General features: G+C 44.9%; 1 protein-coding gene across 7 annotated transcripts in view; it reads left to right on the forward strand.

Annotated features, from left to right (window-relative positions):
• Positions 1-25,599, forward strand: part of FLI1 (Fli-1 proto-oncogene, ETS transcription factor) — an 88,845-nt gene extending 63,246 nt beyond the window's left edge. For all 7 annotated transcript variants that reach the window (XM_054086891.1, XM_054086894.1, XM_054086890.1 and 4 more), the window contains 4 exons: positions 5,881-5,949; positions 20,621-20,683; positions 21,979-22,026; positions 23,020-25,599. In XM_054086891.1, the coding sequence (XP_053942866.1) occupies positions 5,881-5,949; positions 20,621-20,683; positions 21,979-22,026; positions 23,020-23,549 (710 nt within the window). In that variant the 3' untranslated portion in view covers positions 23,550-25,599. The remainder of the gene's footprint in view (positions 1-5,880; positions 5,950-20,620; positions 20,684-21,978; positions 22,027-23,019) is intronic.

The raw sequence follows: 25,599 nt of genomic DNA on the forward strand, positions 1-25,599 counted from the left end.
ATCGTGTCACAATGAGGCCAGAGGACTGGAGATAAATCCCACTTACTCCAGTATTTTTTCCAAGTCAAACACTTTTATAGGTGTATAATTATTTGAGGACTCAAAAAGCATGGGAAGGTGCCATAAAACAAGGTAGGAAGGCAGAAAGAGAAAGAATAAAGTAAATTTTCTCCACTAGGATATCAAATTGTGATATAAAGGCAGCTGAAGATGCTTCCGTCTGGTCAGTACAATAAAGCAGCGAGACAGCATTTCTTTAGGGTGTTTCTCCAAAGCTGCTCAGCGCTGCTCTCTTCCCGCCTTTCCTAAAATCAGTGGAAGCTCTAACGATCACAGTGGGATAAGAGTTAGATCACAGATGGGTGCTTCTGTAAGTCCCACCTTTATTTTGTTTGAGAAGTCGAGCCAAGAAAATGATTCACAAGAAAGAAACAAAATGTTGGACATGAACAGTATTTTGTCCCTTGTGACTTCATGATAAAATAATTTCCAATCCAAAACGATTTGCACATTTCATCCTGTTTCATCAGCAAAGAGCTGCTGGTGCATGGGACCAGGATCGGTGCAGGCACAGAATATCTTTGTAACCAAGTTTTGCACACAGAATAACACGTAAGACAGTTTTGTGAAGCCAGCGCCCCTGCTGCCAAACCTGCTGACTTCGGCTGGGCAAATCAGACGCTTTGTAACCGGAAAGGGTTTTAAATTCCCACAAGATAAATGCGCAAGTGAGGCACTTGCTTTTGAATGGTCTCATTGATAAGGCTTCAGAACTGACAGAGAGAGGCAAGGGAGGAGTTGTATGGTTTTCAAATCAAAGAACCAGGCTGAATTTGAAAGGGTTGGCAGAAGAGTTGGATTCTTCTGATGCCTCAGCTCCAGACAACATCTTCAGTGATAATCTCATGTGTCAAGGACCCCACTGGGGTGCTCAAAGCGTATGTTGGAGGAATTGCATCTTTGCTTTAGCAGCATAAATTTTAAGACCTGGATTCAATTCCCACCTTTACCATTTGCTCCTGTCAGGCTAATTTCTGATTGATTCTACCTACCTTTAGATACCTGAAGGCCTTAAATCAGAAGCCTGGTCACACTGGTCTCTATTTATAGAAAAGAGGCAACAGTGCATGCTGAAATTCAGGATGGTTGGCTCCTAGTTCACACATTGCCTTTAATGCCTGAAATATCTTTAAATTGGAGGGAGGAAGATCTAAAACTAGACATTAGGAAGAAAATTAGGGTGGTGAGGCCCTGGCCCAGGTTGCCCAGGGAAGCTGTAGCTGCCGCATTCCTGGAGGTGTTCAAGGCCAGGTTGGATGGGGTTTGGAGCCCCTGATCCAGTGGGAGGTGTCCCTGCCCATGGCAGGGTGTCAGAACTAGGTGATCTTTAAGGTCCCTTTCAACCCAAACCATTCTATGATTCTATGATTCTATGATTCTAAATTAGAAGGAACAAACCTTGCCTGTGTTCCTCTGTGCTTCAGTTTTACTTTCTTTAACATGGAGCTGGTCATCCTGCTTCTTGTTGGTCTTGTCAGCCAGTCCGTGGAGCAGGGAATGCGTCTCACGTCTCTCAAGACACAGCGCAATGAAGCCCTAATGCAGTTCAACACTGAAGTGCTGCTGCATGCGTGCTGAATAATAACCATAACAACATAATGTTCTGCCAGGGGAATGCCTACAGTGATTTTGTGCTATTAAGCTCGTGCAAAACCTGAGCAGCTTTGCTGGATTCAGACAAATCAGTTATTCCAGTTTTACATGGATGCATACAAAAGAAGAATTTAATCCCAGTCCTTCCCCAGCTTTTATGATTAGAAATTTCTCTCTCTTCAGCCCCTTGGGCAGATCTAAGACGTCATACGAGTGTTGTCCTTATTAAAGCAAGCTCCTGTCTGAGTGGAGGTCAGGCAGCCTCTGAAGAGCATTCCTTTCCCTGCAGCTGTTCTTAGCGCTGCCTAATGACAGTCTGGTTTCTGGATTGCTGGTTAACTCCCTCATGGAGTAACGCCTTCGAAAGGAGCTTATTGTTTTTCCAGACTGATTTCCAGCGGATGTTTAGTGCTGAGCCTCTGAGCTCAGTGCCATGGGGAGATGGTCTTTTACCATTAATTTTCCCCTTTTGTAAGGTTGTTTATTTCAGTGACATCCAGCTCTGTTCTTACTTAGGATGGGGAATATACAATGGCAACAGAACACGGGAGAACTTTGGGGAACAGTAGATCTATGGGCTTGTTTACGTCTGCCCAGCCTCTCTCTCAAAAGGCGTTTGCCCTCTCAGGATGTTAAGCTGGATATGTGGTGACTGGTGAATCCTCAACTTTGGTGTTTGTTTTCCATGAAACAAAGCTGACCTAAACTTTCTGAGCCTGTTTGTTAACCAGGTGAGGAGACATCCCAAAAATCCACGTCCTCAGAAGGTCTTCAATGTTTTACACTTCAGATCAGGGTGAAAGCATTCTCAAAAGTGCCTCTGAAGTACGTTATTTTTGTACATCCGAATCTAGATTGAAAAAATGAACCAGTAAACTCTGCAAGACCTCAACAAAAGCTCAGTTTCAGTTTTGGAGATAGAAGGTTCAGATGAGCTACTTAACATAGTCAAGACTAAATCAAACACATTTCAGAGCACTTTTAGTCTTCAGGCAAAACTTAGGTCTGCATAAGAATCCTGCAGTTGTTCCTTGTTTCCATAACCTATTGGAGTCATCAGGAATTCAGATGTCCCTGATATTCAGATTTCAGACTTGCAGAACCCAGTTCTGCAACACACTCCATCCTTTGGAGTCCCTCAGAATAGTTTTTCCAGAGAATTTACTGTCTGTCCCCATCCCCACCCCCTGCTAAGCGATTATGTTTCTTTAGGTGTTCCTTCTAGTTTCCTTTCTGAAATTGTGAAGCCTTATCTTGACCTTTTCTTCTTGTTCACCCCTTGCACCTTTGGACTCCAGACTGACTGACTGCTGTGTTGGTCTCTCTTTCAAGCACAGTCTGCCTGGTGAATCTTCTCCTCTGGGCAGTGGGAAGGGAGATTTGAATCTTTTCATGCTATGTTTGGGATGAACATCAAAAGAAGCCTGAGCTGTCCCCTCCTGTCCTTTTCCTCTCAAGTAATGGGGGGTCGGTCGTGCGCGGTGCGTACAAATAAGAAGAGCCTGAAGGGGAAAGAATGAGGCTATGGTGAGAAGCAGAAGCAGAAAACTGCTTTGTGGTTTGGAGCTGTGCATTAATGCCAAAACAAACTCTCCTGCTAAATGCAGCAGAACCCCAATTCTACCAAGAGATGTGGAGGGAAGGCCACGCCGCCTTCAGAAGGTCAGGATAAAAATTAATTCCGGGTTATATAGACTTAAATATTGTGAAACCAAGGTGTTCCTACATCTTGCAAGGATGAGCTGCCTGGTGAAAAAGAGGGCTTTATGGGGAAAAAAACTCTCCTGCTCTGTTTTTCAGTCTTTTTCCATCTTCCTTTTTAATTAATGCAAGGGAAATAAAAGAAGAAAGGAAAAGGTGAGGGGAGCCATAAGATAACGTGTTTAGTAGTAATTATAGGAGACTAGCCCTGCACTCTATTAATAATACCAGTCTTTCCAGAAAGAGCTGATTTAATCCAAGGCGTCGCTGACCCAGCAAGGGGCAGGGGGAATCAGAACAAAATGAAAATTCATCACAGCCAAAGTTTTACCCAAGAACGAGTAAGGGAGGGAGCAGCCTGGCCTCTGTCTGTCTGCCTCTCTCTGTCCTGATCTGTGTCTCTGGCTTTCTCTCTTTTCCTCCTTCATTGAAAACGCTTAATAGGAAACACATTTCCTTTTCTGTGGTGTTCCCACCAGAAACCTCAGACTGTCGGGCAAAGGTGAGAACTTTTAGCAATTAAACTGGGGGAGGCGCCGGCCCTTTCCAGTGGCTTGGGCTGCATTTTTTAGTGTAAAGTAGCTATAGGTTGATCGTACCGGCGTGTTCAGTGCTGTTCAGCACCCCACCCCCACTTCCTCAGCCAGGGCAACCAGGCATTTGCAGCCTATGTAGTCATAGAAAACTGAGTTTCTGAATTCCCCAGCACTTCCCTGTCTGGCAGGGGCAAGCTGCACTGGGCGTTGTATTCAGGATCTACTTCAAATAATCTGAACAGGAGAGAACAGTGCTCAGGAGTTTCCCCACAGATATTCAAGAAAGAAACGCCGAAGGCAGTAACCATCTGATGAAAGCATGAGTTAGGCAGACAGAGCTGTTTCGATTCCTCCTCCAGCAGTGACAAAAGAAGAGCCCAATGCTCTCAATATTTAAGCCAGTCACTTTGGCTCTCTGCACACATTACAGTCAAGGTACCCTGGGGACCCCTCCGAGGTGACCGTGTTATCCACTCCGGTCTTCTGAAATATCCTCTGTATTGCAGCAACATCTGGTAGCACCCAGCCTCTGCTCGCTATGGATAGGCTTTGTTTTCCAACACCTCCTACCTCTGCGTGCATGCTGGCTTGTGTGTGGTTTTGGCTTTGTTTGGTTTTGGGGAGGAAAAGAAATCCATAGGAACTCGGGGCCAGTAAGATTCAGCACCTGCAATGGCTGTTACGTCTGGCAGCAAACTGCCTAATCCGCAGCTCTCGGAGGAAAGGGACACATGCTGTGACTACTGCTGAGGGGCAAGTGAGGTCAGCGTTATTTGGGATCATGTGGATTAGAGGAATGCAGAAACTGCATGGCTTAGTCACAAGATCCTAACCAGTTAGCACTGTAGTACCTGCAAAAGAGTTACTCTCAGCCAAAGAATGTGGGGATGCTCAGGGGCAGCAGAGCACGTAGAGACATCTATATGGTTTGCCGTGTGTTGTTTAGGATTAAGTACCTTAAACAGGGCAAAACCTCACTGAATAGAAGGATGTGTAGGGTCAAAGAGCAGAAAGTGTCTGTAAGAGCACTTCTCATCCACACCAATCCACAGCGGGATGGCCGCCCTGCTCCAGCTCACATCGGTCCCTACCAAGCAGGACCCTAGGCCGTTACGGATATCACCACCTGACGCACTGGGAACTTTTCCAATGGGCTGTAGGAAAGGTGAGCCTGGAAGATTGCGTAGGGTAAACACATCTAACTAGACAACCATGAAATGTGTATTACACACTGGCTTCCAAGAGCTCACAGGGCCACTTCCTCCATTGGAAGAAAAGTTAGCAGGAGAATCAAAGTAAAGTGCTGAGAAAGGAATGTTTCCACTGCAGACTGGAAAACAAAGACCCTTCCATTGGGCTCTTTTTTTGTGCTTATTTTTAATAATTTTGTTGCAAGTGGGGCTGGATGGAAAAGCCACTCTGAACCAAGAAAACTGCTCTCAAACCCCACATAGCATGGGAGATTCTGGAACACCAGTGAGATTTTTGCAGCTGTTGGCCCGAAACCAGGCATGTGCCACTCTAAAAATTTTCAGATCCTGACAGTGCAATTCATGTCCTTTCTACTGCATGTTCCTCAAACAGGAAATTTCTCTGTCACAGCCAGAGAGAGAGAGGAAAGCTTCTTCCCTATCCTCTAACACAGCCTGTGCCATAGTAATTTCTAGAGGCTGTGCTACAATGGGTATCGTATCCGTATAAATGTACTGCACAGAGCACACTTTGATATCAGTTTTCAACAGAGGACGTCTCAGTGCTCAGTGAAGGCAGCAAATGTCTTTATTTTGATTTGCCGGAGGCAAAACAGCAGCCCATGTGTGACACACAGCTCACAGGCTTTTAATTTCATATCCATTATAAAAAATGTGTGCCTAATGGTATGAAATACTTGGTTTTTAGATCCTAGTGATCGCATTTTCTACCTGCCTGCACGACTCCCCTTTGGCAGAGAGCATTCAAACCGCAATAACTCCTTTTTCTTTCCTTACAGGTAGCTCACTGCTCGTCTACAATACTCCATCCCACACAGAAGCTTCCTCACGGCTTGCCACCAAAGAAGGTCAGTCTTTTGCATATCAGTGTCCTGGCTTCCCGTGCTCTCACAGTGGTTTTGATTGGGTTAAAACTAGACTTCTTTTATAATATCCTTGGCATGAAAGCGTTCTGAGCTCCTATGCACAGCATGGTCAAAATGGAATAATCCACAATTTGCAGCCCCGTCCATGCTGAAAATCACATCTCTGCTTTTCCAGACAGCATCGTGGCATAGACTCTGTATCTGTCATTTCCACACCGATGTGTTGCTGAGCTGATGAAATGAGGGCATATTTTCTGTTCTTTATGTGAAACAGCTTGAAACCTCAGATATACAGCAAGGGCTAAGACACTGTTTCTCTCTGGGTGAGTTCATAGTTGAAAGGATAAAATTTTCTTCCAATAAATTCCATTACTGAATAAAGGCCACCCAGGTCTTCCAAAACCATTCTAAACCCTGTCAGCTCATTTCAGCAAGCAAGGAAGACCAAGCGTGTCTTATGGACACTTTCATTTTGGAACATTTGATTTTCTTTTTCAAATAACCCCACATTTTTAATCCATTTGAAATTCTGTTCATGTAGATAGAGCTTAGAAACCTTGAAGTTAATAACGTACCTGGGGCTCCTTCAGGCTTTTGAGGTGTTTGTATGTTCTTCAGTTGGGTTATTCAAGTTTTCATCCTATTCCTTTTTCTTATTATTAATGAAAAACTGGATCCTCAGTCATAATAAAATTCTGAGATTTGGTGTGATGGGTATGATGCACATCCCTTACCCAACAGGACAGTAAGTCTCAGTCGGACAGTTACTGCCATATGAGATACCTCACCTAGAAGGAGTCTGCTCTCCTTTCAAAAGAGTTTTCTTGTCTCATATATAAACATTTCTACACTTCTTAGGAGATGAATCATAAGTTTGCATTTCAAAAGATAACAAGGAAAGGCAGAAAGTCTCGTATTGAAGAATCTGGAGAGACACAACTCCCTGATTTCACTGAAAGGCTGCAGCAAACTGAGCTCACACATTTAACACACACAGCGTGTCTGGCTGCTTCACTGACTCCACTGCTCTTAGAACCAGCACTTCTTTCTCATCGCACCACACTGTGTTTCATCTCCAGCATCTGTCCTGGACCTTGGACACAGCAGCAGCTTCCTTTGTCCAGTGTGTAACTATCCACTTGAGCTGCCTGGTGCCTGGCACGCTGCTCGCTTTTGATGAGACAGGCGTTAGTTGATAAAACATGGTACATTACAGAGACAAAGCCATTCAGGCCTCTCTGTGACTATTTTGATGCTAACAGTCATGTATTTAAACTTAAGAAAAGCCAGGCTTGCTCCTATTTGAATAAAGCGGACACACAAACACATGTTCCTGCACCATTTCCCCCATGAACATGCACGCACATCCAAGACTGCGCTCTTTCGATCTCAGGCCAGGTGGCTGCTAAAAATAAAGGGAAGAAAGCTGCTATTTTTTTTATTAAAGAGAAATGCCCTGTGTAAAATTGCACTCCTCAGGATTTCTTTATCCCCTTTATCTTTGCAAGCTGGGCCTCCAGTCACTCAGGCAGAAAGAAATTTGAAGGAAAAAATGTTCCTCCCCCTCCAGTTTTACTGCCCTCGAGTGTGTTTCTTTAGAGCAGCTGACAGAAGTTTGCATTTGATTCCTGTCAGCTTGGCGTTTTTAACTTTACGTGGTACTTTCATCATGTGTCAATAAAGGACTAAACACCCCCGTGGGATACTCAAATAAAAATTAAGAACTAGCATCGAAATGTTGAAATCCCATCGATTCCTCTTCCACCGCTTCCTACAATGCACAGATTTCCTCTGCATTCACTGCGTGTCTGAATAGAGGATAAACCGACTCGCTTCTACCTCCTGTGACTGATTCAAGCTTCCAGGGCTAGTTGTGAGATAAGATGATGGGATAAAGAGACATGTGAACATGACAGGCTGGCAGATAAGGAATTGGGGAGTGGAGTGAAGTGTCTTGTCCAATATCACAGAAGAAACTCATGATGGACATAAAACTGCGCTTGGAGCTTGGAATTCCACAGCCTTGGTCTGGTCTGTTAGGCAACAAGGTTTTCCTTGCTTCTCTTTAAAGCTTTTTAATAGGCTGGCGTCGAGATAATTTTATTCTTTCGGAAAAGGAATTTCAGGTTAGAAATAGTGTTTTTTAATAAGTATTTTTTTGTCTCCTGAACTTCTCAAAAAGATGAAACATTTTTTTCTTTAGGTTAATGCATCTTTGCTCAGGGATCTGCTTTAGTAGTGGACAGGTATGGTTGGACCCAACGATCTCAAAGATCTTTTCCAATCAAACTTTTCTATGAAACTACTAAACTTGTAAATATTTCTTCTCTCCATGACTGTGAATAAAACCAGACAAATAAAATCTTCTGACTTCCTTCCCTTGAGGATTCAAAAGCAGGAGGAGGTGATAAAACGGTACAACACGAGTCAGAGAGAGGAAAAAATTTTATTTTCCTCACTCATCCTGTAGTTTTTCGTGCATATTCCCTAAGATCGCATCGCCAATGCAGATAACCTGCTTGTGAAAATTCCAATGAGGAATTTCCAGTACCAGGAACCTTCCAGTAGCTGAAAGAGGTTACAAGAAAACTGGGAAGAGCCTGTTCACAAAGGCTTGTAGTGATAGGATGAGGGCGAATGGGTATAAACTGGAGAGGGGCAGATTTAGACTGAACATTAGGAAGAATTTCTTCACCACGAGAGTGGTGAGGCCTTGGCCCAGGTTGCCCAGGGGGGTTGTGGCTGCCCCATCCCTGGAGGGGTTCAAGGCCAGGTTGGATGGGGCTCTGAGCAACCTGAGCCAATGGGGTGTCCCTGCCCATGGCAGCGGGTGGAACTGGATGGGTTTTAAGGTCCCTTCCAACCCATATTATTCTATGGTTCTCTGATTCTCTGAATGCATGATCTTTGCATATCCTTTATACAACGTATTCCATCCACATCCTATAAAAAAGAACCTATATGGCAGAGAAAGGTACAGCTGTGACACAGACAGATGCAGATGTTCCAGACACAGCACACGACTCCTTTCGCCCAAACCAGTGACAGATCCAGCAGAGCTCTGCACCACAGCCAGGATAGAGCCACTCCGGAGCATTGGGCACCTCTGGACCCGTGGCCACACTGGCAAGGGCAGCACCGCTGCCTCAGGACTGGCTTTCATGCCTTGGCTCAGGAGATGAACTGCCTTAGCTGCCTGCAGCTGTAACTTTACTCCCTTTTCCTCTTCTATTTTCTGCCCTCTCACTTCTCATCTGCAATGCCAGCTCTGCATACAGAGGAACCTGTGACACTGAGAGTCAAAGTGCCTTCATGGCAGAAACAGATACTACAAACTCCTGCAGCTGGGGTACAAAACATATGTGTTTTGTTCTCAGATCAGATAGGTAGAAACCTTGTCATGTTCAAAGGACTTTCATACCCTGAGCTTCTTTGCTTCTCAGCCTCATAAACACTCAAAAGTATGGTATTTAGCGTCATTGGTACAAATTGTCTTCAGCTGCCCTTGAGAAATAAATTGCTCTAATGAAAATCACCAGGATTTTTTGGCTAAAGAACAATTTTCTGGAGAATAAGATGAAGTTGCTCTCATTGCTGAGTGGAAAGATTTGTGTCCCACTCCCAGTGTTCCAATGAAGAGATGGTCTGCTTCATTTTCCGTGACGGTTCGGAGCAATGACTGACCTACTGTAGGTACGGGAGACATGGGAGAAGAATCTGAGACCATATTATCTGCCCAAGTCTGTGGGGATTTTAAATTGCTCACTTTCAGAATGGTGTCATTTAAGTAGGTTTCCACAGGGAAATGGAAAATATATTCACATACAACATTTAGGAGGCCACAGGGCTGTGTCCCGTATGGCTGTGAGCATTCTGGCCTCAATCCAAGACATTTTTAAGGTCCATACTTACTTTTAAGTACGCTGGGGTCTGCATAACTCTCGTGTTTAATAGACAAGCCTAAATGCTCTGCAGGATTTGAACCCAAAAAGGATCATTCTGGCAGTTTCCAAAGAGGCAGAATCATGATGTGTTGATGTGTAAAATTGCATGTGTCTAAACAGGCGTGTCTGGTGTGGCACATGTGGTGCTTTGTAGTACGAGCGGATACGCAGCGCAGTGGGTATTTGTGCAGGGAGGTGGCAGGGTGGGATGAAGGAAGACTGGGATGATGTGGGCTATACATTCAGTGGAGTGATTTTGGGGGGTGGTTTGCCTCGTTACAGGTTAAGTGTCATCTTGGCTAAAAGGTTGGTTTCTACACGGGTCTCTGTCCTCCAGCACCATCCTCTGCATCCATCAGGCTCAGCCTAAGGCAACAGAGTTAGCTTAGAATTGTGATAAACCAGGACTGGCCCGAAGTCTCATAAATTCAACCCAAATCCAAGCAGAACACAGGAAAAACTGAAGTGCTACCTGCCTTTCCAAGGAGGAAAGTGTATGAGTACAGATGTAGGAGATGAGTTTTAAGGATGTGGTCTGTGGCTTATCTCATGTTTATGTTTGCATTATCAAAGTGTTTGTGCGAATCATAGGGATGTTTGGGTAGAAGGGGTGTTTTTTCTTGTATGTTTTGTTCAGTTGTTGGCAAATTTAAGAGGACAAACAAATCAGTGAGCTCTGAAACTCACCCAGTGTGGTTCCCGTGGGTTTGTATCTATGTTTGAAGTGAGCCTCTAGGGAAGCGTTTCCCAATGTTGGAGCATTAATAAGATCTCTCATGCAGATTCCCTGCTCCTTAACAACCTCCACGTCTGCGCAGCTGCTTTTCTTGCCATCAGGACCACAATCTCTCTCTCCTCTTTCCCCAGCAGCTTCCTTCATCCTGGTAGGAACTCTCTCAGACCCCTCTCTCCTGCTTGTCAAATTTGGTTTGGGGTCACAGGTTCAAAAGTTTTGGGGGACTGGGGAGAGAGGGCAAAGAGCCCCCGGGGCAGCACAGTTCTCACAGGAAAAGAGTCTCAAACTCCTACACAAAACAATTCTCTTGAAAAGGTCATTTTTCAGGTCTAAAGGTTGTCATGTGAAAAATATTGACCAGCTTCAGTAAACTCCTCTTCTGAGCATGTCCGTAAAGCCCCCCTTGTTCACAGCCCGGGTTAGAAACCCTCCCGTCTCAGCCGTGTCAGAGAAAAAGCGGTCGCAGCTTTATGCCCTCTTAAGAGTCTGTACATGCTAAAACATTTGCCGATGATATTTGTGTGCCTGGTGATGAAATATCCCATTTTTAGCTCCAGAGCTGAAAAAGGGGAGGCTTTTTTAGTGCTTCTTTCATTGCAACTGTGTGGCCGAGCCGGGGATTTATGATTTCAGCAGAGACAGTAGCAAGCGCGCTTGGATTTTTCTTTTTTTCTTTCTTTTTTTTTTTTTTAATTGTTTTCCTTTGAAATTCCAGAGTTAGTGTTTTGTCTGCTTTCTCCCTGACCCTCTTCGGAGGCAGGCGTGTGTTTTTTCACCAGAAAAACTGGAAACAAAGAATCGTTGTCTTTAAGCTGTAGCAGGCAGGAAACCCAACTCACAAGGGATCACCCCGAGCCAGCGCTGTCCCAGAGTAGACTCCAGTTCTCTGAATTCAACCTGACAGCTTGTCTGGAGCACTTTCTAAGTAACCATTATCCTTCCTTTTCTCCCAGCAAAAGAGCTATTATTTTTTTGCCGAGGGTGCGCTGCAAGCAGTGTTATTGCTCATGGAGGGGGGTTTGCATGGTGGCTGGGGTGCAGTCCCTCCTATGGAAAGCTCTTGGAAGCACTTTGGCTCTTTCCTAAGACAAGAGTAAATTTGTTTCCTGATAATAAGTTAAGCGGTAAAAACGCTTGCTGCAACGTCTGCGCAAATGTGTCATCCGTTCCCTTTTCTCTAGTGCGTGGATTGCTGCGTCTTGAGTTTTTCTCCATGAATATGCATTTCTTTTGCTTTACTTCTGCATTTGTGTGTTTTCCAATAAGCACAAACTGTGAGCACGCTGACTGCTCTGTTTTACCCCTCCGTGTGCTGGAAGGTGAGCTACACCCAGCGCTGTTGGCACGTTTGTGCACCCCCGTATGTGTGTTTTGGATGGATGTGTGCGGAGGGGGCTCAAAAATGGGCCTTTCAGCAGAGGCATTTGTGTGCCCACGCGTTTGCTCAGTGGGATGCCTGTCTGCTGGTCCTGGCTGCAGCCCCATGTAGCTCAGTGATGTCTATGTTGACTGGAAAGTGACTGCTGTTCAAAGCTGGCTCTGAGAGGGATTCTTAGGACACATACTTCAGGCTTCATGCACTGCGCCTTGGGACTTCTGCTGCCTATCTTAAAAAAAAGCAACAACAACAACAAAAATTCTCAATACTTCCTCCTTTTCTTCATAATGTGCCTTTGTCAGCGTTGCGCAGGGTAACTCAGACGTGAATCAGGAAGTTTCACCGCTGCACGGCTCTGGGATGTTATTCTAGCCACACTCACACAACTGGGGGCTGTCGCCTCTGGCTCAAACCAAACAATGAGTGACTCCAAATCTGAGCAGGGGAGCAGAGCCCCAGGCTCTAGAGCTGCGGGGCAGAGCGGCTCCTTCGCCTCACCTCACCAGGATAAGTCTAATGAGGGAAAGGGATCACACATCTCATGCTGGTGTGACCTGCTTCCAAAGGGCCAGCCCTAAGCATCTTTCAGTCTGGGCAAGGTGAATGAGTCCCCTTTGGAAATCCTGAAGCCCAGTTCTGTGCATGCGCTATGTTATGCTCCAGATCCTGTCTGACGCTGGAAATCAGCGAGCTTCAGCCACAGTACTTTAATCCAACACTGGAGCTGAAGGAGGAATTGAATCGGAAATGTTTGATCGCTCTGGTCTGTATTTCCACACTTAACCAGACTGTCAGCTGCTTCCAGAGATTCCCCAGGTTAAACCCGCTTTTGTGTCCAAGCTCTATAATGGATTTTGTATGTAAATCCAGCAGTAGGACCCCTCTCAGTGGGCTTGAATTGACTTCAGGACGAAACCCAATGTTGTTCTAAGCTTGGACTTTGGTCTCCGCGTCAGTTCCTTATCTGTAAAAGAGGTGAATAGCAATGGAGAGATGTTTGATAATAGTTTATTTTAAAAGCCTATGAAATAGCCCAATAGTCTGATAATGTAGAGTAGAAATTACTTTGGACTTTTTCTGCACTCAGCTAGTTGCTTCCTCTTAGTGGAGAGACTCAAAATTACCGAATTCCACATATGACCCCTGTACTGGTGATTGTTCAGTGCAGGGAGAAGGACATTGTGGTCTTGAAGGAGAAACAAATGAGTTTGGACTTTGAAAGCACTGGAAAGTGTTACACAATCATGAAAGCAGCCACAACAATACTGGTTGTGATGGACACAGAGCACGACACGCAGCATACAGGCTAAGTGATTAGTTTCATTAGCAGAAATAATGCATTTAAAGTAAATCACTGCAAAAAAAGCGATACCGTGGGGGGAGATTTCAAAGTCTCGGTGTAAGCGATTAGGACACCTATGTACCTCACACCTGGGTGTACGTCATGGGGCTAAATGTTAAGGGAAGCCAATTGCTGATTCTCACGCACCACCTCTTGTAGCTGTTTGCAAAGGCTGGTGCACTCCTCATACTCTGCTCTGCTTTCTAGTCCTGTCCCACCATCTCTGCCGCACACTGTCAAACCTCCTGCAGGCAAACGATAGCATCCAGAGCCTTCACACCTCAGTGCTAAGAAAAACTGTACCCAAGCAAACGCCTTTCTGCTGACATTTCAAGGTCTTGTGCTGTTTCAAGCATTTAGTACCTGTCTTTGGAGCCAGAGCGCGCCTAGGAAGGACCTGACAGACTCTACAACCTTTATGTTTGTTGCCATCATTTAACACAAAGTGTCTAATGTTTCTAGGAGGAGTTGGAGGTGTTTTTGGCTTCCTTGGCTCTCCAGAAACCCACAGTCTAGGTTTCTTCTCTCCAACTGGTTTTAAACACAACCCCACCTCTTCAATGCGATCTCCAGGAGGTTAAATGACCGAGTGTGAGGGCTGGAGGCTCAGCAGCTTGGCAGACCTTGCTTGCATGTTTGGTTTGCAGCCGTAATGTTTTTTGTTCCCATGCGCCTATGCTGGGACTTTTCCAGGATACCAGAATAGTGCCACCACACACAATCTCACTTTGGGAGGAAAAGCAGTGAAGTCCGGTGCCCTCTTTTCACTCTCTCCCTGTAAAGTAGTTGCCACAAGATAGACCCCAAGTGACTACTTAGATTAATCACAACCCTGCATCCCCGAGGACGCCTCGTTCTGCTTTTCCCATTTAGAGAAGCTAATTTAAATTCCAGCCATCAAGCCAGGACTCTTTCTTCCTATAGAAGCAGAAGGTCTCATTCCAAAAACCGAACTGTGTTCCACATGGAGAAGCCCACAGATCCTGCTTTAAACTTGCAGCCTTCTCCTTCTCCTGATTTGCTTCATTGAAATCTGTAAGGACAAGTTCTGTCTGGAAATATGGTGCTCCCAAACCAAGGAAGGCAGTGTATTCAGGAGCAGTTCCTCCTGGATTTTGGGTTGGGGAATTTCTGTCACGTGAACTTTTCTTTGTAAGGCACCCCAAGATGCTGTGGGAAGGAAACCAGGAGATGATGGCTCAATGACTGCAGACACTACTGTTGTTTTCATTCCTCAGAGTCAGCAGGGCAGCTCTGATCAGAGGCTGCTGGTGTGTTTCGAGGGGAAATGGAGACAGTGTTAGTAAGCAGGGAGACAATTCACTGAGCCTTGGGAAACTTACATTATTTTCTTCCTGGCGTTGTCCCTGTGACTTAGGGCAACCCGATCCCCATGCTTTGGCTACCTAGTCTCCTTGGGGGCATCAGCTCCATCAGGCATGGATTGGTGGGCTCTTTCTGTTGCTTAGCACCTACCGTACTGGGGGATCCACACATCCTGTGAGATGTTGCCCACATCTTCTCCCAGACATCTTCCAAACATTAGCCCAGGCGCAATGCTGCCCTCAGCTCTGATAGAGGTAGTGGATGTTCAGAGCAGCCACTCTGACCCTTGATAGTGACACCCAGTGTTCAAAAAGCAAACAGTGTCTGGCTGGAAAAGAGCTGCCACTGCTGGCAGTGAAGCCATGAATACAATAAACACACCACGCTATTCCTTAAAATCATGGAATTGTTTGGCTTGGAAGGGATCTCAGAGCCCATCCAGTTCCAACCCCCTGCAGGGACACCTCCCACTGGCTCAGGAGCTCCAAGCCCCATCCAACCTGGCCTTGAACCCCTCCAGGGATGGGGCAGCCACCACTGCTCTGGGCACCCTGGGCCAGGGCCTCCCCACCCTCAGCGTGAAGAATTTCTTCCTAATGTCTAATCTAAATCTTCACTCTTCCTATTTAAAGCCATTCCCTCTCATCCTATCACTCCATGGCCTTGTAAAATGTCCCTCCCCAGCTTTCTTGCAAACCCCTTCCAGGTACTGGAAGGACACTTCCCATCCTTGCCTGCAATTAAGGGCATAGACAGCATTTCAGATGTTTCCCTTATAGTGCCTGTGAAGTGTTTGGTCCCTAATGGACCCAGCCTCCTGCATCCATCCGAGAACATAAAGACCTGAAAAATGAGGATATTACAGGCCCAGTGCCCATCATCTCCTGAAAGCCTTATTGAGGCGGGGAGTGCAAAATTGTGCCTGAATCTGGTTTGTCTGAAAAAGCTCCTACCGAGAGGGCAGGATGAAGGGGCTGTCAGCACTCACCGAGCGGCTCAGGAAGCACAGCGACTGTAAGCCTATTGTTCAGCTGAAATCCTCCCCCCTTGATCCTCCCCTCTGTCCCAAGCTTTAAGATTTATAAAACACCATTTAAAAAAAAAAAATTAAGAACTTTTTAAAGCTTATCAGGGAGGGTTTGCTCTCTAATACATCATATCTCAAACACAGATTCCCTAATGGCTGGTTCCTTGGCTTGTGTTCAAGCTGAAAGCGCTGCTGGGCAGCTGGGATGGTCTTCATTGTGGTGTGGAAATCTGCCTGGGGATTTGAAGCCTGGGTTCCTAGGGAAGTGAGTCTGTGTGTGTCTGTCCATCTCCCCCAGCAATATACGAGCCCATTAGTCTGTTTAGACTAAACATGACCCAGAGGTGTGGGGAATGGGAGCGAAGCGGCGCTCAAGCTGTGCGGTGTGTGGGGGTTTGTCTGTAAAGGTGGGCTGGTGGTTCAGCAGAGCTGCCTCACCTTCCTGACTGCAGTGCCATGCCTCCTCCGCTCCCACAGCACCACGGGCAGCCGTTCTCTTCCTCCACGTCCCACCGTCTCAGCCAGGGGCTCATTGGGATATAGTCCTCGATTTCTTCCCCACATCAAGTCCTCTTTGTTGCGCCACATAGTCCAACAAGAAGAAACTGCAGTGGTTTGGATAATTGAGGTCATCTCCCAAACTTTACAGCACAGCCTGCCTAATGCCCAGTCTGGATCTCGCTGATTTTGCCATGTTCTAAGCCTTTTCTCAGCCTTTTGCAGAGCCCAGCAGTCTGTTTCACTACTGTGTTATTTCTGATTTACATCTAATTCCAGAGGAATCAATAGACCCTGGAAGGGGAGATGCACAGCAGAGGATGAAAGCTTCCAAATGGCACAGGGGGTGGCAAGATAGGAGCCAAGGGAGATACAGGAACCAAGATTAGAAAGGGTCTAGAGACCAATGCTGCACAGCCTGTTGCACACAGCCTGATCTCTGGGAAAGCCACTTCATCTGGAAAAGGCAGCTAAATCCCAAAGAAAGTGCATTTTTGCATGTAAATAAATAAAATTACGTTTAACCTTCTTCCCAGGCGCGCTGTGAGTGTGAATGTTTGCAAAGCTGTGAGATCCTTAGTTGAAAGGTGCTGTGAAAGTGCAAAGCATTATTAATATCCTTTACCTTACTCATAATAGAGTACACATTCGTTCTGGGGAATTTCTGGACATAAACCAGACAGCTGCAGAATGACATTTCTTGAAAGCATCTATGATTTATTTTCTGCTCTGTAATTCCATTTTGTATTGAACACACATTTGTCACAGGACTGTTGTTCCACTGGGCCTTTTAAGTCTCAAACAGACTTGGGGACCTGATCCTTAGCTGGTATAAATTTGCCCCTGACTTCATTGTAGCTGTTTGCTGATTTACACCAGAAGAGGAGCTCAGTTCACATCTTAACTAAATTTCCATAGCGCAGCATATTTCGGTGTAAAACCCAAGTGTTTTTAATGATGGATAAGACTCTCCTGGTAACTACTCGTCTGGCTGGAGTTCTGTAGGAGCTCTCTGAGCCATTGGGCGTCAGGTCTTGGGAATGATACTGTTTTTGCAGAAACTCGAGTCTCTGGATGGGTTCCCTGACTCTGCCTTTTCCATTTTGTTTTAAACACGTTCAGCTTCAGCGTCTGGGCCTGGAAGGCTGGTGTGGTTCTTTCACGTTGCACGGACTTTTTGTGAAAACAAAACAAAAATAGCTTAGTGGATTTGGATTTCTTTTTTCTTTTTTTTTCTTTGAGGAGGGAAGGAAAGAGTTGGAAACTTGCAGGAGCTGAGTGAGCACGTTGTTTCAACAGCAACGCCTGTAGAGCTAACTATCGTATTTAACCCCTCTCACCATTGCAAAGCCACACACTTGGAGCGAAGTCTCATCCAAACACCACCAGTGCAGATGTCCATAGATGTGACCACATTGTACTCCATAATCCATCCTATCTAGGAAAAACTGAGGCAAAGGGACTCATCTGAGGTAAACCTGGATTAAACCTGCGCTGAGTCCCATGCACGCCATCCTTTTAAGATGGCATTTTGCAACCTAAAACTTACACTCCCAGGAAACCCATTCAGAGAGGTTTCAGATGATGATTTTGACCAGGAGAAGCAAGACATGATCATGCAGAGCCCAAGGAGCCATAGCAATATGCACCCAACCAGCAAATCTGATTGGAACCATGTCACTTATCAGTTAAAAATTGCTCTGGAGATGCACTCTGCACTCATCCCATGACACCGCGAGCAGGGTCTTCCTTGTGACAACGTTTCCCCATCTGGAGGAGGATGAAGATGATGACCATCTATCCAGATGAGAGCCATCTATGCAGATGAGGGTCTATTTGTTTACTCAAAACACATTGATGCATCTGAATCAACCAGTCCATGTGTAGCAGTGGGTTCGATTCTGTCAACGATCTGACCCAAAGAATCAGACATAGCTGAACATTTTAAATGAGTTCCCCTACTTTTTGGAAAGGAACTTTCCCCCCAGTTTGAGAACAATTTTTCTGCTGGAGAATTAATTGCTTCCTTTCTTTTTAACAGGGTCACCATGTAAGCGACATTTCCATTAAAATTATATAACGGCAAAACTTTCTGATTAAGCTAACCAAAAAGTATGTTAGCATCTCAATCAGTAGAAATTTCTGAGGTTTTGCCTTTCTCTTTGAACACAGAATTCACCATTTTTCACAATATTTCCCAAAGCATTGCTCTAATAGCTCTATGCTGGAGGGGATCCCAGGGGAGAAATGGAAGTCAGAGACTGACTGCAAAGAGGACATGGGAAAAGCCAGTGGTGATTCAGAGCTCATCTCTGTTCTCCTGATCTCGGTCACCCATAGCACAGCAGCCCAAGTGCCGGGCACCCTCGCATCAAGTTGGATTCATACAATGGGTTTTCAGCAAATTAATTTCTTAATTACAGGAGTAATTAAGATCCACGGGAGCAGGGATAAGGCTCCCTTCTGGGGACAGCAGGGCTGCCGCCTCCCTCTGAGATGTCCCATTGCACTCTCTGTCCCAGGCTGAAACCGTAGTGGATTGTTTTTCAGTCTGATCTATTTGCAGCGGGTTTGTGGTTTCTAGTAGAAAGGGAAAAAACCAAATAAGTAAAATAAAAATAAAAAACAGGCAGATTACATGAGCTCTATTTTTTCCTCATTCCTCTCTTTTCCCTCCTCCTCTTTCTCGTCCTCTCTACCCCTTCCCTTCCCTCTCCTATCCCTTGTCTGTTTTCCTTTTCATGCCAATAACTAGGAGGCTGTAATTTCAAAGCTGCAGCGGCTTTCCCAGTGCCGGCAGGAATGTGCTGGGATGTTTCTGCAGAGAGCTGGGCAGCTCAACGGGACACGGGCAGGGCCTGCTCCCTTCCAGCAGTGTGGTCAGGGGGGCGTTTTGAATTCCACTTAAGAAGATGCTTTTTCCCCTCCTTAAAACAGCTTCTTTAGCGGACGCGTCGAGTTCTTAGCCTCCTTGGATTTTAAAATCACTGTTTATTTTCTGTGAAATGGTAGAAGGGTTCGTCTCAGCCTTCTTTTCTTCCCTGTTGTCTTGGGATAAGAGAAAGGGGGTCTTCCTTTTGGACTGGGTGAATTGCACTCTAAACTGAGTGCAATGACCATACTTTCTGATCAAGATGTGTCAGGCCTGAGTGTCGCCCTAACAGCTGCTCCCACTGCTGTATTTACACCCCATCGCCTTTGTGAGAGGGAAAAGGGAGAGGAAAAACTATGGATCTGTGTAATACTGGCCCAGCTGGAGCCAAGATTTCCACCCCTCCATGCCTGTTGTCTTTTGTCATTAGATCCCTCCTATGATGCAGTCAGGAGAACAGGATGGGGCAGCCAGGTTGAACACACCCAACTCTCTCATCCTGTCCTCCTCTGAGTGGTGCTCCAGCCCTCAGATCATCTTTGTGGTCTCGTCTGGACCTGTTCCAACAGTTGCATCCCCTTCTTATGCTAGGGATTCCAGAACTGGACACAGGGCTCATGAGAGCTGAGTAGAGGAGGAGAATCCCTTCCTCTGCCCTGCTGGCCAGGCTTCTTTTGATGCAGCCAAGGACATGGTTATCAGTTCCCTGCCCCTAAGACTGGATTCCAACTAGAAGAACTGATCCCAAGCAGCGTTCTCCCCTGCTTCCGCTGCAGGAGCACATCCCTGTGGAGCAATGCAAGATGAGCACATTTGACTCTCAACAAAACCCTGTTGGGTGCAAATACAATAGATGCGGCAGACCCTGACCATGGGGTTATGCTGCCTTCGCTTTGCAGGTTTCTGAGCTGTGCGCAGTCTCAATGTGACGGCTTTTACTTTGAGTTACAGGTTTCTGTTAAGAGAAATGCTATGGAGAGGAGGAACGTTAATGTTGAAGTGATTTATAGAAACGGCCCTGATAATTTCAACAAAATGTTCGATCTGATAAAATCAAACCTTTTTTTTTATAAAAAGGAATTCCCATTTCCTAAAGAAAATTGGAAAAATTTACAACATGGAAGAAGGTCAGAACTGATAGATTTTAAAAAATCCAATTTTCTGTTCAAACAGGGATGTAATGTTTTGTTGGACTTGACGATCCTTGAGGTCTTTGCCAACCTAGTGATTCTGTGTGATTCTCTAATCTAGAATGAGAGTTAAGTCAGAATAAAAGACAGACAGTTAATGAAGTACCTGCATAATATTTTTTCTTGCCTCGCCCGTGTATTCTGATTTTACAGTGAAAGTTTCAATTTCTAGTGAAATCTCTTAATTTCACAGTCCAATTTCAAAACTGTCAGCTCTTGGGATCAGAACTTGCCCCATCCTAGTCTCTGTTATTCCTATTCCATGTATCTTGTCCTTGCCTTGTTCTCTGTTCCTCCTCTCCTGTTCTAGTTCATACCAGATCTTTCTCTGTCTTTACAGGCCCTCCTGTTGCAGGGACACAAAATGTGAACAAGACGACAGAACAGCAACGGCCCCAGCCAGGTAACGGTTGATTCTGTTCCCGCTGCATTTGCTGAGCAATTAGATTTGTTCAGGGCTGAGTGAATAAATGTGCCAAGCAGCACCAACCGCAGGCACAGGACAAGCAGGCAGAGCCTTACAGAGAAGTCTCAGAATAATGAGTCAGCCGTGACCGAGCATCACCAGCGATTGTTCCCAACGGTTTCTATTTCGCTGCCTTGTCCTTCTCCATTCAAAAGAAACATCCTTGTTTCAGCTGAGCCGCGTGCCATGCCAAGCATCAGTTGCATAGGCTTTGAAGCATCACGACACACCATGTAACAGGCCACAGAGCAGCGAAGGGCACAGAGCTGTTCATGCCGAGGAGGTGGAGTGTCTGCTCGTTTGCTCTTCACCTCCACGGCAGTGATGTTCAATGGGAGCATCTCCAAACAGAATCAACAAGGCTTCCCTTGCGTCAAAGAAAACCAAATAAGAAAAACAAACCCCGTCGGGCAGCAAGCAGTAGTGTTTCCTGCTAGTTTCCCAAGGGGCTTTTGAAAAGCTAAATTCCACCTTCTCTGCTTTGCACAGCTGCTTTCTATCCCCTGTTTTTTAGGAGGTTGGTTCTTTTGGCATTGATTCAATCCACGAGCAAATGTTATAGATCCAAATCACCAAAACCAGAGAGAAGCAAAGGAGAAGTGTAGAGATTAGGGTTGAGGAGGCCCCACAAAAAGGGAAGGAATTCATTCCCAATAAATGCATTGTGGGATTTTCAAGAAACACTCAGTCTCCTTGGAGCCAGGGTAACTGTCCTGTTACTCCCATTTGAATAAAGTCTCCTTGCTTCGGTAAGGGACAGCTGAGTGAGCATTTCACTGACCTCACAGGGGAGCAATCTTGATTGCTAACAAGTGAATTTGAAAATTTCATCTGCTGTCCAGCTCTTTTTATGAGGAGAAACAGATACACTCCTGATTTGTTACTCCTCTACTATCTCACACTTCTTTTTTCACGTTTCGTTTGTTTTAGTTGCTGTGTAGTGTAGGGTCTGCCCACAGAGATTACCATCTTTTAAAGCAGGCAAGTCTGAAACCAACGCCAGAACCACTGTGCCATTTTGGGTTCCATAAATAATTGGTGGTTGTTTGCTAAGGAAGAAATAAGGAACACATCCAGTCTGTTCCAGGCCCTTGGAGAAGAGGCAGTAGGAGTGAAGAAAGAGAGTGAAAATTTGAACTGGTTTCTAGAACAAACAATAATGTGCTGTTTCTTTTTGATTAATCGTTTTCTAAAATAGCTTCTTTGTTTCTTTTTTTTTAATTGATTTTCAGATCCCTATCAAATCTTGGGGCCCACTAGTAGCCGCCTTGCCAATCCAGGTGAGTTCACCTTTATATTTTAGACCACTGTTATTGAAAGGGTTCTCCTTCCTTCTGATCTCCTGCTCTAGTCTGTACTGGGTGCTCAGCCCTTGTCCCCTGCCATCAGGGTGGGCTGTGAGAGCTGTTGCCTTCTGTAGCTGTGCTCTCACAAGTGCTTTGCAAAGCGCTGTACAGAAAAGTGAGGCAAGTGCTGCAACATCACCTTTGTGAGGACAAAATCGCCACCCTGAGTGCTCTTACCCCAAAACTACATTCTCTAAGAAGAGTTTTATAGGGGACTTAAATGCTGGTCTCTCATATTTCCAGTCCAGGGCAGTTTTTCTCTGCCTGCTCTGGACCAGCCCAAGGAAAGGCACAAAATATCTCTGAGAGTCACCACAAAGTGAGTGCTCCTAGCAGGTCATCTGCAGAAAACAGTCCCTGACTTCATGGAATAAGAATGGATTAACTCTTGCTTGAAGTAAGCAAGCCTGTATGCTCTGAGTGCTTGCAAGGGAACATCCTCCTAAGACTCTTTTCTGCTAGTGTAACCCCACAAATAAAACTGGGAGTCCTCTAAGTCTGGGAAAGAAAGAATCTTATGAAACCCCCATCACCAAGTGGAAAGGAAATTATAGGTATCCAAAACAGTATCCGTGGTAAACAGTGAGTGATTGAGAGTTGAAACATATTCTGTCAACCATTCAGTGAAAAGTACTGCAGAACAGTGTGCTCAGGGAAAAAAACCCTGTTTATGAATAGTCCGAAGATTTTAAGGCCAAAGGAGACCATTATGAAATCTAATCTGACCTCAAACTCATGAACAGAACAAAAGGCTGACTAACTTGTTTGTTGGGAACAGTTTATCCATTCCTATGTAAGACTTTCTAAAGCCTGAAGGAGCAGTTCCCAGTAAAGATCGAGATAGTCCTTCTGTTTCCTGCCTTTGTCTTTGTTTTTAAGCAGGAAACACAATGTCATTTCCTTTCCTCTTTGGCTTGCTTCTGGCAGGGAGCGGGCAGATCCAACTGTGGCAGTTCCTCCTCGAGTTGCTGTCGGACAGTTCCAACGCCAGCTGCATCACGTGGGAAGGGACCAATGGGGAATTCAAGATGACGGACCCTGATGAAGTGGCACGGCGCTGGGGAGAACGCAAAAGCAAGCCCAACATGAATTATGACAAGTTGAGCCGAGCCCTCCGATACTACTACGATAAGAACATTATGACCAAAGTGCATGGTAAAAGATATGCCTACAAATTTGACTTTCATGGCATTGCCCAGGCTCTTCAGCCTCATCCCACTGAATCGTCGATGTACAAGTATCCATCAGATCTCTCCTACATGCCGTCTTACCATGCCCATCAGCAGAAGGTGAACTTTGTCCCCCCGCACCCTTCTTCTATGCCCGTCACTTCATCCAGTTTCTTTGGAGCAGCCTCACCTTATTGGACCTCCCCTGCAGGAAGCATTTATCCAAACCCCAACGTCCCTCGCCATCCCAATGCCCATGTATCACCGCACTTGGGCAGCTATTACTAGATGCTTTTATCTTCAAGTGGCCTTTATCAGTCTGGTTGAACTTTTTCTTTATTTTTGGGATTTTTATGGTTTTTGGGGGGACCCTTAATGGATCATTGTGGCCTTTCTGGGGAAGAAATAAAACTGGATATTGGTTATTCCTACATCAAACATTTTTACTTTTGTAACTTTGCCTCTTGTGTCTTGAACTGAGAGAAGGATGCTTCTTTGGGCCAGTACTCTGCATTTTCGTTGGTATTTAACGCTTATGTCCTCTGTAGGGATTGACTGTGAAGATTGTTCATCATTACCTGGAATTCTTATTCGCTTTTTGGTGAGAGAAATTTTTAAGGATTCAAAGGCTTTTCACAAGACAAAGATCCAACTCTGGGTTATAGGAAAAGATGACTACATGGGTTTTTTTCTCGCTGCGGAGAGGGTAGGCAACTTGACCGTTAAGTGGAGGACGTTGGGCTGCAGGGGACCGCAACTGGAATCTTAGCTTTAAGGCAGATGAGGATTTTCACCCAACTGGAAATTAAATATATATATATTCATATATATATATGTACATGTATATTTTAAGAAGTAAAGGGCATTGAAGGAACTTTTCTAGAGTGTACAACTTCATTAGACTGTGTATGTACTCCAGAAACATCAGAAACCAGAACAAAAAGTAATGCAATGTCAAGCACAGACATTCCTTGAAAGCAAAAGTGAAGTACAATAAATGACAGCAGGCCCTGAGCTCTGCCAGAGCCTTAGGGATCGCTAAATGTTACCGATTCGCGAACGCTGTGCGTTTGTCAGACCGTCATCCAAAGGGTCAACAAATCAGAAGGCAAATTACTGTATAAGTTATGCAGAGTTATTTTTTTTCCCTATATCTCACAGTTTTAAAAGAAAGATTAAATAAAACGAGTTGACCTCGGTCACAAATGCAGGTTTGTTTTTTACTGTCAGCTCAGTTGTTTGTGGGTTGTTTTTTGGTTTTGTTTTTTTTTTTTTTTAATGTAATTTGTACATCTTTTCAATCTGTACATTTGGGCTGTAGCTTTGTACTTTTTGCTAAAAAAAAAAGATTAAAAAATAAGACCTGAGTAATGTATCTGTTGGAGACAGCCTTGGTCCTGCACTTGGATCCACGATTGACCCCAAAGTAGCCAGAAACCTTCCGGATTCCCTGGGGTTTGTCTAGAGCAGAGCTTTTTCTTCCATTATCCTGTCATGGGTGTCTGTGAATTAATTCCCCTTCACTCACGTGTTTGCATCGAAGCTGATCGAAACTTTTTCAAGCAACTATTTCAATATTCCGTTGTTATTTTTCACGAAAATCTTGAATGTCGAAAAGTTCTTAACCACCTCATGGAGAAAAATATCAAAGCCTTCTCATTACTTCTTGCCAAACTTTCGCTGGGGGTTTTCATTTACATTTTAAACATTCCAAACCTCTCAGCCATCTCTAATTTTGCAGATGTTGATTTGCTGATCCACAAATGGTGGTTTGGTGCCATAAACAGAAGAGTAAACCACAAGCATTTGTGTTGGAGAACAGATGTCTACAGGAGGGGGAAGACTCGAATGTACAACCTATTAGCTAACTTGTATTAACTGGCAGCCAATTAACAGGATCGCAACTATCTAGTCTAGACATAACCTCTGGGACTCTGTGTGGGTGCAAGATTTGGTCCACGTGCATCCGATTGCAGGAGGCGAGCCTGGAACCAGAACATTATAGTCTGCTCCTAACTTTAAACAGAAGCACTGATGCCATTATTTAACACAACGGAAAATAAGATCAAGCTAACCAGTTTAGGTCTTAGTGCTTTCAGGATGTGTATAAGTAACATTACTGCAATAATCGCAAAGTTTAAGTATGAAGAAATTACCCATGGAAATGGGGCTTTTGCTACTATATATATGCAATGTACTTTTTGGATATTAAAATATATATAATTTTGCAAGTAATCTTGGTGTTTTTTAAAAAATGTATTAAGTGTTACAATGCATCGGCTGTATGGAGAGGATGATGTAAAGAAATGTGACAAAATAAATAGTGGTTTTCTTCTCG

The sequence above is a fragment of the Cuculus canorus genome, chromosome 23, assembly GCF_017976375.1.
Source record: "Cuculus canorus isolate bCucCan1 chromosome 23, bCucCan1.pri, whole genome shotgun sequence".
Taxonomy (NCBI): domain Eukaryota; kingdom Metazoa; phylum Chordata; class Aves; order Cuculiformes; family Cuculidae; genus Cuculus; species Cuculus canorus.